The 16,086-nt window shown below is 26.7% G+C and overlaps 5 protein-coding genes across 5 annotated transcripts; 3 read left to right on the forward strand and 2 right to left on the reverse strand.

The window, feature by feature from the left end:
• Nucleotides 1-365: 365 nt before the first annotated feature.
• On the reverse strand, nucleotides 366-1,178 carry DICPUDRAFT_76231 (uncharacterized protein; the record flags this gene model as incomplete). The annotated part of the gene is made up of 3 exons (XM_003285260.1): nucleotides 366-578; nucleotides 719-922; nucleotides 990-1,178. 3 exons carry the CDS (start codon nucleotides 1,176-1,178, stop codon nucleotides 366-368), a joined length of 606 nt encoding a protein of 201 aa, XP_003285308.1.
• Nucleotides 1,179-2,109: 931 nt separating this feature from the next.
• On the reverse strand, nucleotides 2,110-6,212 carry DICPUDRAFT_149161 (uncharacterized protein; the record flags this gene model as incomplete). The annotated part of the gene is made up of 4 exons (XM_003285261.1): nucleotides 2,110-5,239; nucleotides 5,314-5,658; nucleotides 5,732-5,869; nucleotides 5,935-6,212. The coding sequence occupies 4 exons, from the start codon at nucleotides 6,210-6,212 to the stop codon at nucleotides 2,110-2,112; spliced, it is 3,891 nt and encodes a 1,296-aa protein (XP_003285309.1).
• A 675-nt stretch (nucleotides 6,213-6,887) lies between these two features.
• DICPUDRAFT_76233 (uncharacterized protein) lies at nucleotides 6,888-7,523 on the forward strand (the record flags this gene model as incomplete). The annotated part of the gene is made up of 3 exons (XM_003285236.1): nucleotides 6,888-6,890; nucleotides 6,967-7,298; nucleotides 7,370-7,523. The coding sequence occupies 3 exons, from the start codon at nucleotides 6,888-6,890 to the stop codon at nucleotides 7,521-7,523; spliced, it is 489 nt and encodes a 162-aa protein (XP_003285284.1).
• A 1,144-nt stretch (nucleotides 7,524-8,667) lies between these two features.
• On the forward strand, nucleotides 8,668-11,359 carry DICPUDRAFT_93892 (glutamate-ammonia ligase). The gene is made up of 2 exons (XM_003285237.1): nucleotides 8,668-8,824; nucleotides 8,952-11,359. Exon 2 carries the CDS (start codon nucleotides 9,030-9,032, stop codon nucleotides 11,235-11,237), a length of 2,208 nt encoding a protein of 735 aa, XP_003285285.1. The 5' UTR covers nucleotides 8,668-8,824; nucleotides 8,952-9,029; the 3' UTR covers nucleotides 11,238-11,359.
• A 338-nt stretch (nucleotides 11,360-11,697) lies between these two features.
• DICPUDRAFT_76235 (uncharacterized protein) lies at nucleotides 11,698-16,084 on the forward strand (the record flags this gene model as incomplete). Its single annotated transcript, XM_003285238.1, has 5 exons — nucleotides 11,698-11,986; nucleotides 12,117-12,422; nucleotides 12,499-12,816; nucleotides 12,893-15,766; nucleotides 15,855-16,084. The coding sequence occupies 5 exons, from the start codon at nucleotides 11,698-11,700 to the stop codon at nucleotides 16,082-16,084; spliced, it is 4,017 nt and encodes a 1,338-aa protein (XP_003285286.1).
• Nucleotides 16,085-16,086: the final 2 nt, after the last annotated feature.

A 16,086-nucleotide genomic window follows, 5' to 3' on the forward strand; every position in this document is an offset into this window, starting at 1 on the left:
GAGTTGGAGTTGGAGCTGGGGTTGGAGTTGGAGTTGGAGCTGGGGTTGGAGTTTGGTGTTGGTGTTGGAGTTGGTGTTGGTGTTGGAGTGGTCCATTAATTGTTATAATTTTCTATTAATTGTTTTTTGGTGGTGATGTAATGTTTTGATTATGAGTTTTGATATATAATATATAATATTTAATATTTTCTTTATTCTTTGCATAAATTTTGATAATTCTGTATTGATGGTGAAAGGGGTGAGCTATTTGAGGTTACACTTGGATAACTATTTAGGCATGCATTGGAGATTGTGCTAATTGGGGAACAAGTTTCTGATCCATTTCTTGAAAAAATAATTGATGATTTGGCCATATCATCGTATTATTATTTTTTCAAAGACAATTTGGATTCTGACTCTTTTAATTTTAAACCTAGTTCTAAAATTTGTTTATCGGCAACTTTTTTTATTTCAGATAATTGTTCCGATGCATTCTCCAATCTTTCTTCGGCACGTACTTTTAAGAAATTAAATTTCTTTACTTGAACTTGGACTTCGGTATTGAGTTTTGAGTTTGTTTCTTCAAGTTGAATATTTTTCTGAATTAAAAGAATAAAATAAAATTAAAAAAAGATATTAGTAAAATGAAAAATATTTTTATATTATTAAATTTTAATTAACAATTATTAAATCATTAACTATTAGTTTTTATATATGTTTTTTATTAATATTTATTTACCTTTTTTAATTGATCATTTTCTTCTAATGCATTTCTTAATTTATTTGATTCTGATTCTGCCAAAGGTTTTTCTAATACCCCTTTCATTGTATTTTCATATTCTGATAACAAGACTTTTAGTTTTGAGGATTTAATTTGTTTTTTTACCAATTTTAATTTCATAGCCTCATTTTCTTTTGATAGAGTTGCTTTTTCATTGGAAAACTAAATATTTTTAAAAAATAAAAATTAATAAATTAATATATATAGTTTAATGTTATATGAAACTTACATTCATGAGATGCTCCATCTTTTGCTTCTCTAAAAGACGATCTACATCCTCTTTGGAAAACATTTTGCTATTATTATTTTGTTGTTGTGGACAATAATAATAATTAATGATGATGGTGGTGATGAGGGAATTAAAAATTGAATATAAAAAAATAAAGAAAACAATAACTAAATTATCTAATGAAAACATTTTTAATGATTATTATATAAAGAAGTGGTGGTGATTAAATATATAAAATATGTGGTAATGTAAAAAAATTAATGATATACTGAATACAAAAGAATTTATAGTTTTGGTATGCTTTAATTTGAAAAAAAAAAATTTTGAAAAAAATTATAGTATTATATAAAAAAGAAAAATAAAATATGATAAAAAGAAAAAAAAAATTAAAAAAAAAAGAAAATATAACAAAATAAAAATTATAATTATTAAATTATAAAAAAATTAAAAAATTAAAAAAAAATAAAAAATAATAATGTTCTGTTTAATTTAAAATTTTTAATAGTACTCATATATTTTTCATTTATTTTTTAACTTTTTTATTTAAATTAAGTATTTTAATTTAATATTTTATAAATTAATTCTCTATCTGATATTTGAAATACTTACTTTTTAATTGTAAAAAAATTGATTTATCAAGCCAAAAAAATAAAAAATTTTGAATTAGAAATATTATATAATATCATAAAAAGAATATTGGAGATCAAATATAAAGTATTATGTAAAAACCAAGTATACACTGTCTAGAAATCTAGTATTTTTTTCTTGATTTTACCAGATTTAAAGTTTATTGAAGAAATTGGTAGAATTATCCAAACTGACATTTTAGAGAATTTAAATCAATGAAAATTAAAGTATCACCAAATCCAAAGAGTAAACCATATAGCAAAGTTAACCACTGATAATATGAACAATCAGCAATTAGAATCATTATAAAGTATTAAAACTAATCAAAAAATTAATCTACCAAATAACATTTCCTCATGATGATCATTGGGAACTACGATTATTAATAAATTAAATACCATCTTTTTTTTTTAATTAAAAAAAAAAAAAAAAAAATGGTTTTTTGTTTTAATTAAAGTATTTAAAACTAATTGGGTTATAAAAATATATTATTTTATTTTTCGTCACTATTTAATTTATTATTTGAGGATTTTTGTAATAATGGATATATTGATTCTTGAATAAATTTTAATAATTGATTATAACCTATCGATTTTTGATGAGAAAGCATTTTGCAATAGTTTTCATAAATATCTGGTATTTTCTTTAGGGTTTTGGAGATTAAAACTGGGTTTAATAATACAGTGGCAATAACTAATACCCATTCATAACAATTTGCATTTGTTAACTCTTGGAGCAAATAATAAAGATCCTCCATAGATGACTCTATAGACTCTTTTAAAAAGTATGGGTCGTTATATTCACTACCAGTGCTTGGTGCAACCATAAATTGATGCGATCTAAAAGAGTATTGAAGATTTGAACCGCCCGAAACGCCGCTAACAGTGCTACCATTACGATCACTACCCATTAAAACATCTTTAGAAGCTGAGCCATGCTGTTGAATTCTAGATTTAAGTGACTCGATCATTTCATCTTTTGTAACCATTGTTGGGGGTGATTGAGATAATGTTAAATGAGAATCATCATTTTGTTGTAGTTTTTGTATTGTATCATTATTTATTATAATACTCTCTGATTCGATTTTATTTGTTATATTACTATCTTCAATTTCATTATGATCTTCGTTATTTACTGATATTATTGAAGAATTTGATAATGAGTGTTTTAAATTATTATTTGATGATGATGTTGATGGCGTGATAGTTGAAAATACTTGTAATATACTTTGTGGAGAAAATGGTGGTAAAGATTCACTTGGTAAGTTTATATAAAATTGTACATGGATTGAATTTAAAGCCATATCTAAATCTTCAACAGTTCTAAGAACGGTAGCTCTTTTTTTTGCAATTAACCATGACGATATATCTTCACATAACGTTTTTCTAGAGAATAATAAAAAGTTTCTTAAAAGTTTACTCTTTAATAGTTTTGCTGAGTAGGTTGATAGAATCTGTTCTAAATTACGATAAAATTGTTTGGACTCCTTTGAAATATTTGATTTGTAAGTTGATGAATTATCAAACTGGGATTGCTGTTGATGATCTTCAGATGGAGTCGCATTATCCTCATCGGATGTATGTAAAAACCTAACTAAATCACCCGCTAAATCTATATTATCAAAGTCTAATGAAATTTCTAACAAATCTATTGCACACTTTCTACTTGTATCATCACCAGTAAGATGTTGTAAAATTTTTAAATAAGATGCGGCGATTTCAATTCTTCCATTTGATAAACATTTTTGGTAAAGTATGAATGGGTCACCAATAATTGAGAACAAACCCTTCCAAAAACTTGAATCAATCTTTCTAGTACATCTCATGGCTACCTCTGGAAATTGTGGGAACTTTTTTAAAAAGTTTATAACATATTCTAATTTACTACTTGGGTTATTTGGGTATGGTACGGGTAATTGTTGCAGTTGTTGGTGCTTTTGTTGTTTGAATTGCTTTTTTAAATCATCTGTATCTGAAATAAATTCGTGTAATAATAATTCCAATGAATGAGTGAAATGAGGAATTGTGTAAAATTTACTTGATAGGCTCCATGCTTTTTCAGCACCTCCTCTTTCTAATAAATGTTTTAAAATTGAGTGAAGGAAAGGATGGGTTTTGATATGAATTTCATAATTTGGATATGCTGAACATAATGAATAGGAAATACCTTGACTTAGACCTACAATAACACCCAATTCATTTAAAAAGCCAACTGGATAAACTTCATTATCAAAATTTAATGATCGATTGTGATTAAAATTTTTATTTGATAAAATTTCTTCGGAAGAGAATGGGAACCAGACTTGAATACCAGAATTACCATAAGCCCATAAAGTATTTCCAATTAATTCATTATCTCTATAGATGTTTGTAAACCAATATTGTTCAATGTTTGTTGCCAATTCACATTGAACAGCATTTTCAGCATTTGATAAACATAACCTACCATTTGAATATAATATTAAGCAATATGCTAATTGTCTTTGATTTTGCTGTATTATTGGTTGCTGTTGTCTTTCATATTGCAATAATAATGATGATTTATTTGGTGAAGTTATAAATTGACTTTGATTTGATGATAAATTTATTTGTATGGGTGGTAACAAAGAAATTGAAAGAGGTATTGAAGGTACAGCCATTGATAAAGTATGAACCAAATGTAACTCAATTTTTTGATTTCTTTCCAATACTCGGAATAAATAAAAGAATGACTCGCTAGTAAACAAAGCTAAATGAACATCGTTGCAATCAATAAGCTGTGGTTGATGGTTTTGAGGTATCTGGTGGGTATATAAAAGAGAACTATTATCTAAATGCTGCTTTGGAAAGAAAAGGAATTGGTGCTTCTTTAGAAAAACTGAATAATTTGCTACAATAATAACATTTTTATACCAAGCTAAACAAAGACTTTCAATATTTTGTTCTTGATTTCTATCGCCAAACATCTTCCAACGTTTGCTTAGGGAATTGTACAATATTATACCTCTTTTACCAGCAACTGCGAATTGGTTTCTATCTCTTGATAATGCTATATGTCGAATGGGCCAATTATCATTTAAATAAGCTGATGGAATCTGTAAGTGTTTCCAACGAATATCACCCAATTCTTTACCTTTATAATTTAAAAGCATTAATCTGTCTTCAGTTTGCAATATAATTCTCTCTGAATAATTTAAACTTGGATTTGAAGCTAAAGAGGCTTTTAAAAATGTAAATTGGAAGAATTCACCCAAATCATTGCCATTGGATAATAATACTAAATGATATGACTCTGGACCCCAACTAAAAGCCAAAACACCCTCTTTACATGGTTCTAGATATCTAGAATTAGATGTGACATCATTCATTTGTGGTATTGTACATGTTAATTTACACCCATAAACTGACCATAGGCAAAAGCCACGATTTTTCCAACCAACAGCCAGGCAATTATCATCATGAGTCCAACTCATTCTTGATATTGGTCCAATTGCATCCGGAGTTATCTCTCTAAACTGTAATAATGAAAATGTTCTTACATACTGACATGAATTCATTGATTTTTCTAATTCCTGTGAATCAAATTGTTGATTAACTTTTGACTTTATAACTGGTCCTGGTAATTTATAAATTAAAACCTCACCACTAAAAAAATATAAAATTAATTAATATAAGAATTCAAATGTATATGCTGCTAAAAGAGAATGTAATATATTTACTTTTTCATGCCAACAGCAGCAAGTCTATGCTTTAAATTTAAAGAAATAGAAACTGAATTCTCCTTTGCTAACCAATACCCTCTTAACTTGTCTTTCGACTTCTTTTTTAAAATTGCACTTGAACCATTTTCAAACACCAAACCAAATATTGAAAATACTGGATTATAAAATACACTTGCAACAATTAATGGGGAGCTGCTTGGTACATTTGAATATGAATCATTGAGTCCATCAAAAGGAACAATATCCAATGAAAATTGACTTATTAGTTCACCTGTCCATGATGACTTGACTAAGTATCCCTCTTTTGTAAAAATAAATATATATTCGCTGTTTGATGTTATACTAAATGTGAAATAATAAAGCAACTATTAATTATCTGTTAGATTATTGAAAAATTGGTATAATAAATATGTACCATAATGCGCCTAAAGTTGACGGTCTAAATGATGATGAGAATTTTATTGAATATTTCTTTTTATCATTTTGTAGAGTTGGTGAATGATGATCCTTATAGTATTTAAAATTTAAAATGTCGATACCCTCTTGTTCGATTCTATAAACAATAATAAAACCTATTGATGTCTAAAGATTATGATTAATTAAAACATGTCCAAATACTCTATAATTGTAATTTTAAAAACAATACATACGACTATAGCTATTGAAGTTGAATCTGGAGACCAAATTAACTTTTGATTTTTACCAAATTTATTTAATGAATCGTCGGATCTTGATATATAACCTAATTGAACCCTATGCTGATCGCCTGACCATAATGATAATGTTGATATTCCAATAAACCCAATCAATGAGCAATCAAAACTATGTTGTACATCTATAAACTGTTCTTGAACTTCGCTAAAATATGTTTTGGGCCATCCGAATGTAAAATACATTTCTTTTTATTTACTATATATGATTATATTTGTGTATAATAAATACATGAAAAAGAAAAAAAAAAAAACAAAAACAAAAACAAATTAATTAAGGTTACACATTTAGTTTATATATTATTACTTTTCATAATAATATAAAACGAATAAGAATTATATTTATATATTTAAAAAATAGAAAATAAAAAAAGAAAAAAATATTTTTTTATTTTAAAAAAAATAAAAAAATGAAAATAATTTTTAAAAAAAAATAAAAAATTAAAAAAAAAAAATTGTAATTTATATTTTTTTTAATTATCTTACTAATACACCTTTATTTTATCTATATATAACCTTTTTTGTTCTATTCTGTAATTATTTTATTTAAAAAAAATATATTTTAATTTTAAAACCACACCAATATAGAATAAAAAATATTTGAAAATTGAACAAAACTTTTTAACCATGTATTATTTTATTAATAGAATAACATTTTTATAGAGGTTAACTCCTTTTTTTTTGGTCAAATATAGAAAATAAATAAAAATAAAAAAACATGATGTGTTTTTTTTTAATTTTATTTTTTTTTTTTTTTTTTAATTTAAATTTTTTTTTTTTTAAAAAATTTTTAATTAATTTATTTATTTATACACAAATTATTTTATATTTTTTTCATCATATTAAATATTCAATATTAAAATGGTATTATTTTATATGTATAATTATTACTATTACTATTATTTATATAGCTAACTTGTTTATTTTAAAACAAATATAGTCAAGTAGTTTATTAAAAGAACCTAGAGAAATCGATGAAATAGTTTATAGATTTCTAGAAATATCAGATTTTGAAAAAGGATTCTCGGAATGTCTGCAACAACTAACAGAAGCTAAATTTACAAAATCACAATTTATAGATAGATATTCTGAATTAAAGAAACAACCTGATACCTATTTCATTGTTGTAGCTGAAGATTTAAAAAAGAAAAAAATTATCGCATGTGGAACTTTATTTGTCGAAAAGAAATTCATTAGAAACTGTGGAACCTGTGGACACATTGAAGACATTGTAGTTGATAAAACCTATAGAGGAAAAAATTTAGGATTAAGGTAGTATACTTTTTTTTATATTTTTTCGATGATTTAATCTCTTTGTATTAACCCACAATTAATTTGTATAGAATAATCGAACAATTAACCCACATAGGCAAAAAACTTGGTTGCTATAAACTTATTTTAGATTGTTCTGATAGTAATGTTAAGTTTTATGAAAAATGTTTATTTGAAAAGAAAGGTGTTCAAATGTCACTTTATTTACCAATGTCCAAACTATAATATTTAAACAAACCAATAATAAACAGCTACCACCATATTAAATAAAATATTAAATAAGTATATTATTTTGTATTACTAAATCAAAATATTGGTTATTGTTAAATTTATTTATAAATAAAAAAAAATAAAAAAAAATAAAAAAAAAATAAAAAAAAAATAAAAAGTAAAAATAGTTTTAAAACATTGATTGTTATTTTATTTATCTTGTTAGAGGTTTATTATTTATTATTCTCAACTAAAGATACATTTGTATTTGCGTTTGGTTACAATCTTTGGTCAATTATGAGATTCGAATCATTGGGAAATATCTCGTTCCTCTTTCATTAGAACCATTTGAAAAACTTTTATTAATAACTCTTGAACCCTAAACCCATTTTTTTAATTCTATTGACTGATATTTATTTAATCTAAAAATAAAATTTTAAAATTAGTAAACCACCACCAACCAAAAAAAAAAAAAAAAAAAAAAAAATCTTACCGCCAAATATATTTCATATTAACCCACAATCTTTATTTATTATAATTTTTAATGATTTATCTTCATAAAAATAAAAATGTAAATTGGATTAATTTTTTTTTTTCAACCCATTAACTTTTTTATTTAATTTTAACTTTTGGAACAAACAAATCTTTAATTTTAAAAATAATAGTAGTATTTTTTCGCCATTTGTTCTCCTAATTTTATTTAATTTATTAATAAAAATAAATAAAAAAAATTATTTTGGTTATAACGGCGCTACCGACATTTTTATTTAGGTAATAACGGCATTACGGCGTTTTATTTTTTTTTTTTTTCTTCAAATTTTTATAAAAAAAAAAAAATAAAAAACGAAAAAGTTTTTTTTTATCTTTATATATTTTAATTAATATTATATTTGTTATATAATATTTTAATTATATTATAATTACATATTTGTAATACTCTTTTAATGTAAGAAATTTAAACATCATCTCTCTATAATTTTTTATTTGAATTTATTTTTATTTTTAAAAAATTTCACACAAGTCAATTTTTATTTCACAAAAAAAAATTTTTTTGTATTTTTTTAAATTAATTATAAATTATTATAATTTTTTTTTTAAAAAATAAATATAAATAGTAAAATTAGATAAATGGCACTTCATTACATTAATTATCTATATTGTAATTTCAATCATTGAAAAAAAAAAAATTAAATAAAATTAATTGTGTTTGTGGGTGTGTGTGAAGAAAAAACAAAAAAAATATTCAAGCTAAATTAAAAAAAAGCTATTTTTGTGTTATTATATATATATCATTTTTTTAATACACAATAACAGGGGTATTTTTATTATTTTTAATTTATTTTATTTTTTTTATTTATTTTTTATTTTTTTTTTAATTCTATACTTTTTTATTTTTTATTTTTTTACCATTTTTTTATTAACATTAATAAATTTCTATTACAGATAAAATTAAAATATAAGACCAAAATATTAAATTATTATATTTAACAAACATACACACACATATATATATTATAAAAGATGTCAAATAGAAGAAGAGAAATTATTGAATATATCGATAAAAGAGAACCAGTTGAAGCAGGTGGCGAGGTTAGCGATCAAGCAGATAGATTAACAAGTATTTATGATAGTGATACTTATGGTTTAAATGCCATGAGAGAAACATTACCATCACATTGTTATAAAAAGATCCGTGAAGTTATGGCCACTGGTAGTACATTAGATCCACAAATTGCCGATATGGTTGCCAACGGTATGAAAGAATGGGCCATTAAACAAGGAGCTACTCACTATTGCCATTGGTTTTTACCATTAAATGGTTTAGCTGCTGAAAAGCATGATGCTTTTGTTAGTATTTTCCCAGGTGAAGAAAAATTATTATTAGAGTTCTCTGGTATGCAATTAATTAAAGGTGAACCAGATGCATCATCATTCCCATCCGGTGGTATTAGATCAACTTGGGAAGCTCGTGGTTATACTGTATGGGATGCCACATCACCAGCATTCATCCGTAGAGAAAAGAATGGTGCCGTACTTTGTATTCCAACTGCTTTCTGTTCATGGACCGGTGAAGCTTTAGATCAAAAAACCCCACTTTTACGTTCAATGGAATATGTTTCAAATGAATCACTCATCACCCTCAACTTACTCTTTAATGAAACACACAAAAGAGTTTTCCCAACTTTAGGTATCGAACAAGAATTCTTTTTAATTGATAGAAAGTTTTATTTAGCTCGTCCAGATCTTGTTAATTGCGGTCGTACTTTAATTGGTGCCAGACCACCAAAGGGTCAAGAAATGGAAGATCATTACTTTGGTACCATGAACAGTCGTATTATTTCTTGTATTCAAGAGGTAGAATGGAAAATGTGGAGATTAGGTATGCCATTAAAAACCAGACACAATGAAGTTGCTCCAGGTCAATATGAAGTTGCTCCAATTTTTGAACGTGCTAATGTTGCTGCTGATCACAATATGATGCTTATGGATATCTTAAAATCAGTTGCTACCAAACACGGTTTAGTTTGTCTCTTCCACGAAAAACCATTCGCTGGTGTCAATGGTTCTGGTAAACATAACAATTGGTCATTAAGTACCGACGGTGGTTCAAATCTTTTAGACCCAGGTCACACTCCATCACAAAATGCTCGTTTCATTCTTTTCCTTACTGCTATTATTAGAGCCGTCGATATTCACGCCGATCTCTTAAGAGCATCTGTTGCAGTACCAGGTAATGAACACCGTTTAGGTGCCAATGAGGCCCCACCAGCCATTATTTCAATTTATCTTGGTAAAGAACTCGATACCGTTGTTAACAATATTATCAACTCTACAGATATTCAAGCTCCAACCTCAGACGATATGAATTTGGGTGTTAGTGGTTTCCCACCACTTCCAAAAGATAGTACTGATCGTAATCGTACTTCACCATTTGCTTTCACTGGTAACAAATTCGAATTCCGTGCTGTTGGTTCAAGTCAAGTTGTTAATTTCCCATGTATTGTTTTAAATACTATTGTTGCCGAATCACTTAAATACATTCGTGACTCTATCCTCTCTGAAATGAAAAATACAAACAGACAAACAGCCTTCAATAAAGTTATCAAAGAAACTCTTTCAGCTCATAACCGTGTTATTTTCAACGGTGATGGTTATAGTGATGAATGGAAAGATATTGCCAAATCAAGAGGTCTTCAAAACCTTCCAACTACTCCAGAAGCTTTAGTCAACATCAACTCTGAAAAGAATATCAAACTTTTCAAAGAAAGTAGCATTTTATCCCCAGTCGAATTAGAATCACGTCAAGAAATTCTCTTTGAAATTTATAACAAATCCATCAAGATTGAAGCAAACTCACTCTATGATATCATTTCAACATTGGTTCTTCCATCATGCTTCCAATATCAAAAGAGTGTTGCTGACTCTCTCAACTCCATCATGCCATTCCTCCAAAGCCAAAAATCATTCTGCCAACCAAATGCTCAATTCTCTCTTTTATCAGAATTAGTTGAAGCTATCAATAACCTCACCGAATCAAATCAAAAACTTTTAAATCTTATTAAACAATCAAAAGAAACAAAATCAGAACATGAACTTTCTTTCTTCCTTAACCAAACCATTATACCAGCAATGAATGATGTACGTAAATATTCTGATCATCTCGAAACAATCATTGATGATTCAATCTGGCCAATTCCAAAATACAGTGAAATGTTATTCTTACGTTAAATTAATTAGTGTTATTTAAAGATATAAAAAAAAAAAAGGAAAAAAAAAAAAGTTAATAATAATAATTAAAAAAAAAAATAATCAAATATTGGTGAATTTCTTCACTATTTAACAACACTCCCAAATAAAAAAGATACAAATTGTAGTTTTTTTAATTATCAAAAAATAGATAGTATGATAATTTATCATTTTATTTTACATTTTTTTAAATATTTGATTATTAATTTATTTTTGCCCTAAAAAAAATCTTTTTAAAAAGACTTTTTTTTTTAATTTATTTAGATATTTTTTTTTTTATTTTTTTATTTTTTTTTTTTTCTTAATTTGTGATTGATTTTTTTTTTTTTTTGAATAGTTTTTTTATTTTTATAAAATAAAAAGTATGAAAATAGTTATTTTATTTTTTTTATATATATTATTTGTAATAGCAAAATGTGGTATATATGATTACACCACAGTAATGAATATTAAGGATGATGAAGGAATTCCATTGAACCAGAGATATGCCTTACCATCAGAAACATCATGCACATTTACTTATTGGGTTTTAATTAATGATACAAATGGTCAAAGGCCCGTGACATTTGGAGTAGATTTATTTCCATCCTTAATTTATAATTCAGCCGATCAGTTTCTCTATGTTGTAAATAGTAACAGGTTAAAAGGCCAAAATGGGTCCATTAGTATTAAACCTCAATTTTTTAATTTAGATATAAGTTTAGAGCTATTAATACCTTTTTCTTGTTTAGGTAATAATTATTATAATAGTTTTATTATTTTTTTTTATTTAATGCATTTTTTTAATTTAAATTTAAATTTTTATTTTTTTTATTTCCCACTTTTCATTTTCTATTTTTTTTTTTTTTATAAAAAATATAGAAACCCCAATACAAAGTTTTGTTCAAAATGTATCAACTTATCCATATGTATCATACCAAGCAACATTCCTGATTGGTATTAAGTTTAATGCTTTTTCAAAATATACCAGCACTGCGAATATTGTTTCAGGAAACAGTGGAATGCCAGGTCTCAAACCAGTAACACCAACAAGAACATTTTTTAATATATTTATATTTCAAATAATACCAAATGTTCCTCAGGCCCAAAATTCAAATTTACCATCAAGTTCTATTTCAGTTTTTGATGGTTTATTTACAGTCCCATTCTCACATATTTATAAATCATGTAGGTAAACTTTAGGATAATAATAGTATTGGCTTTTGTTAAATAAATTTATTAATTTATTAATTTTTTTATAAAGTTTCACCTTTGGGTAGTTTTTCTTCTTTGAGTAATCAGGTTTATCCAAACAATTGTGCAAACTCACCAACAACATATTGGCATTGTTATTTATTTATGACATTTAATACTAATTATCAAAGTTATTTTTTTAATACTTTTGATGCTAGTGCTTCCGCATCAAAATATTTATTTAAAGTAAAGGGTAATTCTTCGTTGGATACAATTACATATTTAAATATTTTACCAACCGTTGATGGGGCTAGATCATACAGCATCCAGTATTTTGATGGAAATAAGCTATCATCCAGCGGTACTCCGCCATTATCAGTAAGCTATAGTAAGTCTAAAAAAGGATTTATATCATTATCTGTATACATTTTTATTAATCTTTTTTTTTAAAAAAAAATATAAAGCTTTTCCAAATAATTATATTGCAAAAAGTGGCTCATTAAATGATTATCCAGATGGTGTTAGGGTAGTTAGGATTAATGTTAGTCTTGAGTATTTAGGCCCATTGGTTTTTACAGGTGATTTAATGGGAGGTATTCAAAGATACTATCCATATCCATTCGGTGTTATAAGTACATCACAAAATGTAGTGGACTACTCAGTTGCCTTCATTACACCCCCAAGCTCTTACAACTCATGGTGGATAGTAAACCTTCAATATTCAGCAGATACCACAAAAACACTTTATAATATTTCTTCTTCAGATGTTCCACCTATTTCAATTGTTTTGCCAAAGCTTACACTACTGGACTATAAAGATAATGGAGATACATTCTCACTTTTAATTGGAGCTCAACATTCTAGTGGTATATCAAGCATCTCTGTAAATCTATGTACAAGATCATGTATTAATATTATTAATCCATCTCATTTGGTCCAAGGAACTATTTTTAATGGAGTTTATCGATATACACTTTTAAAAAATAGGGTTGGCTTGCAATATACCAAGGCTGATATCTTTGTTAAATCAAGAGATGGCAATTCAAAATCTTATAAGCTTTATGATGTATATAATGATAGCTTTGACTATGTCAAACCATTACCATTCTTTGAAGGTGCCCTAACTCCAGAAACAATAAAGAGAATTTATTTTGAAAAAAATAATGTTGATGTTACTAATAATCAAGTCGACAATACAATGTATATCGAGACCACAAAACGTTTTGATAACTTTGTATTCGGTTTCCATCCAAACTATATGCTCGCTGTTAAACCCGTAGGGACTGCTGGCGCCTATTTCTTCCGTGATGAAAGTGACCCACAATATACAAGTATTTGGAATGGAAATTTAAACCGTTACGAAATAAGATTTAAGATACCAAAAAGCATTTTTGGGCCAGTGCCATATATTATTACACCACTACAGTTGGATAATACCTTCTTTTATAACTATTTACAAAATGGTATAGAAAGTGAACTTAGAATTATATCAAAAGACCCAAATATTCTACCTCCAATTATCGAGACTATAGATGTTTCACCAGCAATACTCTCTCCTCCAGTAGCTCAAGAAACCACAACTCTTTACTTTTTATTAACTCTTTCAGAGTCATCAAATGGTTTTTCATATGGTATAGTGAATATCAATAGTGACTATGACCCAATGGGTAGAAATATTACATTCACTGGTCCAGGTGATATCTTAAATTGTAGTTTTCAAATATCCTATTATGATAGACCCCAAACTTATAAAATTGGTTATATTTGGTTAAATGATACCCAAGGCCACATCAGTGAATATCCTTCAAAGACAAAAGTAAATCCTCTAATGAAACACATGGACACCCTCAATACAAAAACAATCAAGGTCGGTGATGTTGGTTATAGCTATGATACAACTCCACCAAAAATAGAGTCTTTTAAAGTTGATACTTTAAATCTCAATGATAGTAATAGAACCGTTTCTTTTACAATTATGGCAATAGATCCACAATCAGGAATTTATACATCAGGCCTCTCTTCAAGACTTTTGCCAGTTGTATACCTTTCATCTTCTAATTTTACTGTTATATCATCAGTTGCGCAAGTCGAGCATGTATTTCCAAACGGATCTACAATTTATAAAACCTCAATTACAATTTCCTATGGATTTGGTTATCCCGAAGGTATATTAATTAGTATTTTTGGTTTAACCGATAATAATCTCAATACAAAAGGATATCAGTTTGATGATTTAGCAAAATTGGAGGCACCTTACCGTTTGAATAGCTCCATTTATGAAGGTCCATTCATATCAAATTCTCAATATTCAAATGGTCTTTTAACACTCAACGGTTTTAGATTTGGTTTATCAAAAACAAAACTAATAGTTTATTATCAATACGACAATTTGGTTGACACCATCGTAGATTATGTATCAAGTGATGATAGGAAAATTGTAACCGATAAAATCAAAGATTCAGTTTATGAAAATTATATTACTATAAAAATTATAACCAATGATGGCTTGGAATCAAACAGTCTTACTGTTAAAATAGGAAATCCACAATCAACCACCCCACCAGTAAACCAAACATGTCCAGGAAACCCAGTATGTGGAGGCCCTGAAAAAGGTGTATGCCAAAACAATTTCGTTTGCAATTGTATTGAGCCATATAATGGTATTGATTGCACAAGTATGAACACTGGCTCGGTAGGTGAGGTTAATCCAACAAATCCTAATGTAAACTTTACATATGTCGACGATAATAATAAATTCAAAAGTTTAATTATTATTTATTCATTGACCGAAATTGATATATACGGTACTCCAGTCGAAACCTATATATTTAGTAATTGGTCCTATCTAGAATTAGATTCAAATAATTATCAATTTAATACAACATTCAAGAGTATGGATAATGCTGGTGAAGCGATTGATACCCATCTTCTAGTTACAATTACCAAATTTGATAAAAGAACTACAGTTTTATTTGCCAACCAAACTCTAACAATGGAGCCATCAACAATTAAATATAGCATGGCTTTGGACCAATATAATTTCAAGAATCAATTAAATACATTAAAGCTTTTAATTTATACATCACTCGAGGCATCAAAAACCGATGATATTTGCTCATCTATTCAATTTGGTGATAACTCCATTGACTCAAACTATGCTAAAGTAAAAGTAGGTAATCTTTACCTATATGGAAGATTCATTAAAAGAGGAATTATCGATGGTATAGTCCAACAAATATCCCATGGAATTGATATTCAAAATAGTACAAGTAGCAAATCTCAAACATTTATCTCAATCAATTTACCAAACTATCGTAGATATATTTCAATTGATCCAGGTAATTACTTATATTTTATATTGTTATAATATAACAATCTGAAGTTATTATTGTTAATATTAATACTAATACTTTTTCTATAATATAGATTTTTCAGTTTTAATTGATAATACAAATTCAAATGATCCAAATTCTATATGTGCATCAAAATCATTAACTAAAGCCCAATTAGTGGGTATAATTGTTGGTGGCGCAATGTTTATAGTAGCTATTTTAATTATAGGTTCAATAGTGTTGTTTAGAAGATCCACAACTTTTAGACTTTTCTATTACAGATTAGCCAAAAAACACAAGGCAAAAAAAATAGAAATGAAATAAAG

Source organism: Dictyostelium purpureum (assembly GCF_000190715.1).
Source record: "Dictyostelium purpureum unplaced genomic scaffold DICPUscaffold_42, whole genome shotgun sequence".
In the NCBI taxonomy this organism is placed as follows: domain Eukaryota; phylum Evosea; class Eumycetozoa; order Dictyosteliales; family Dictyosteliaceae; genus Dictyostelium; species Dictyostelium purpureum.

Coding starts and splice junctions, on each gene's coding strand:
- DICPUDRAFT_93892 (XM_003285237.1), top strand. CDS start 9,030: ATGTCAAATAGAAGAAGAGAAATTATTGAATATATCGATAAAAGAGAA.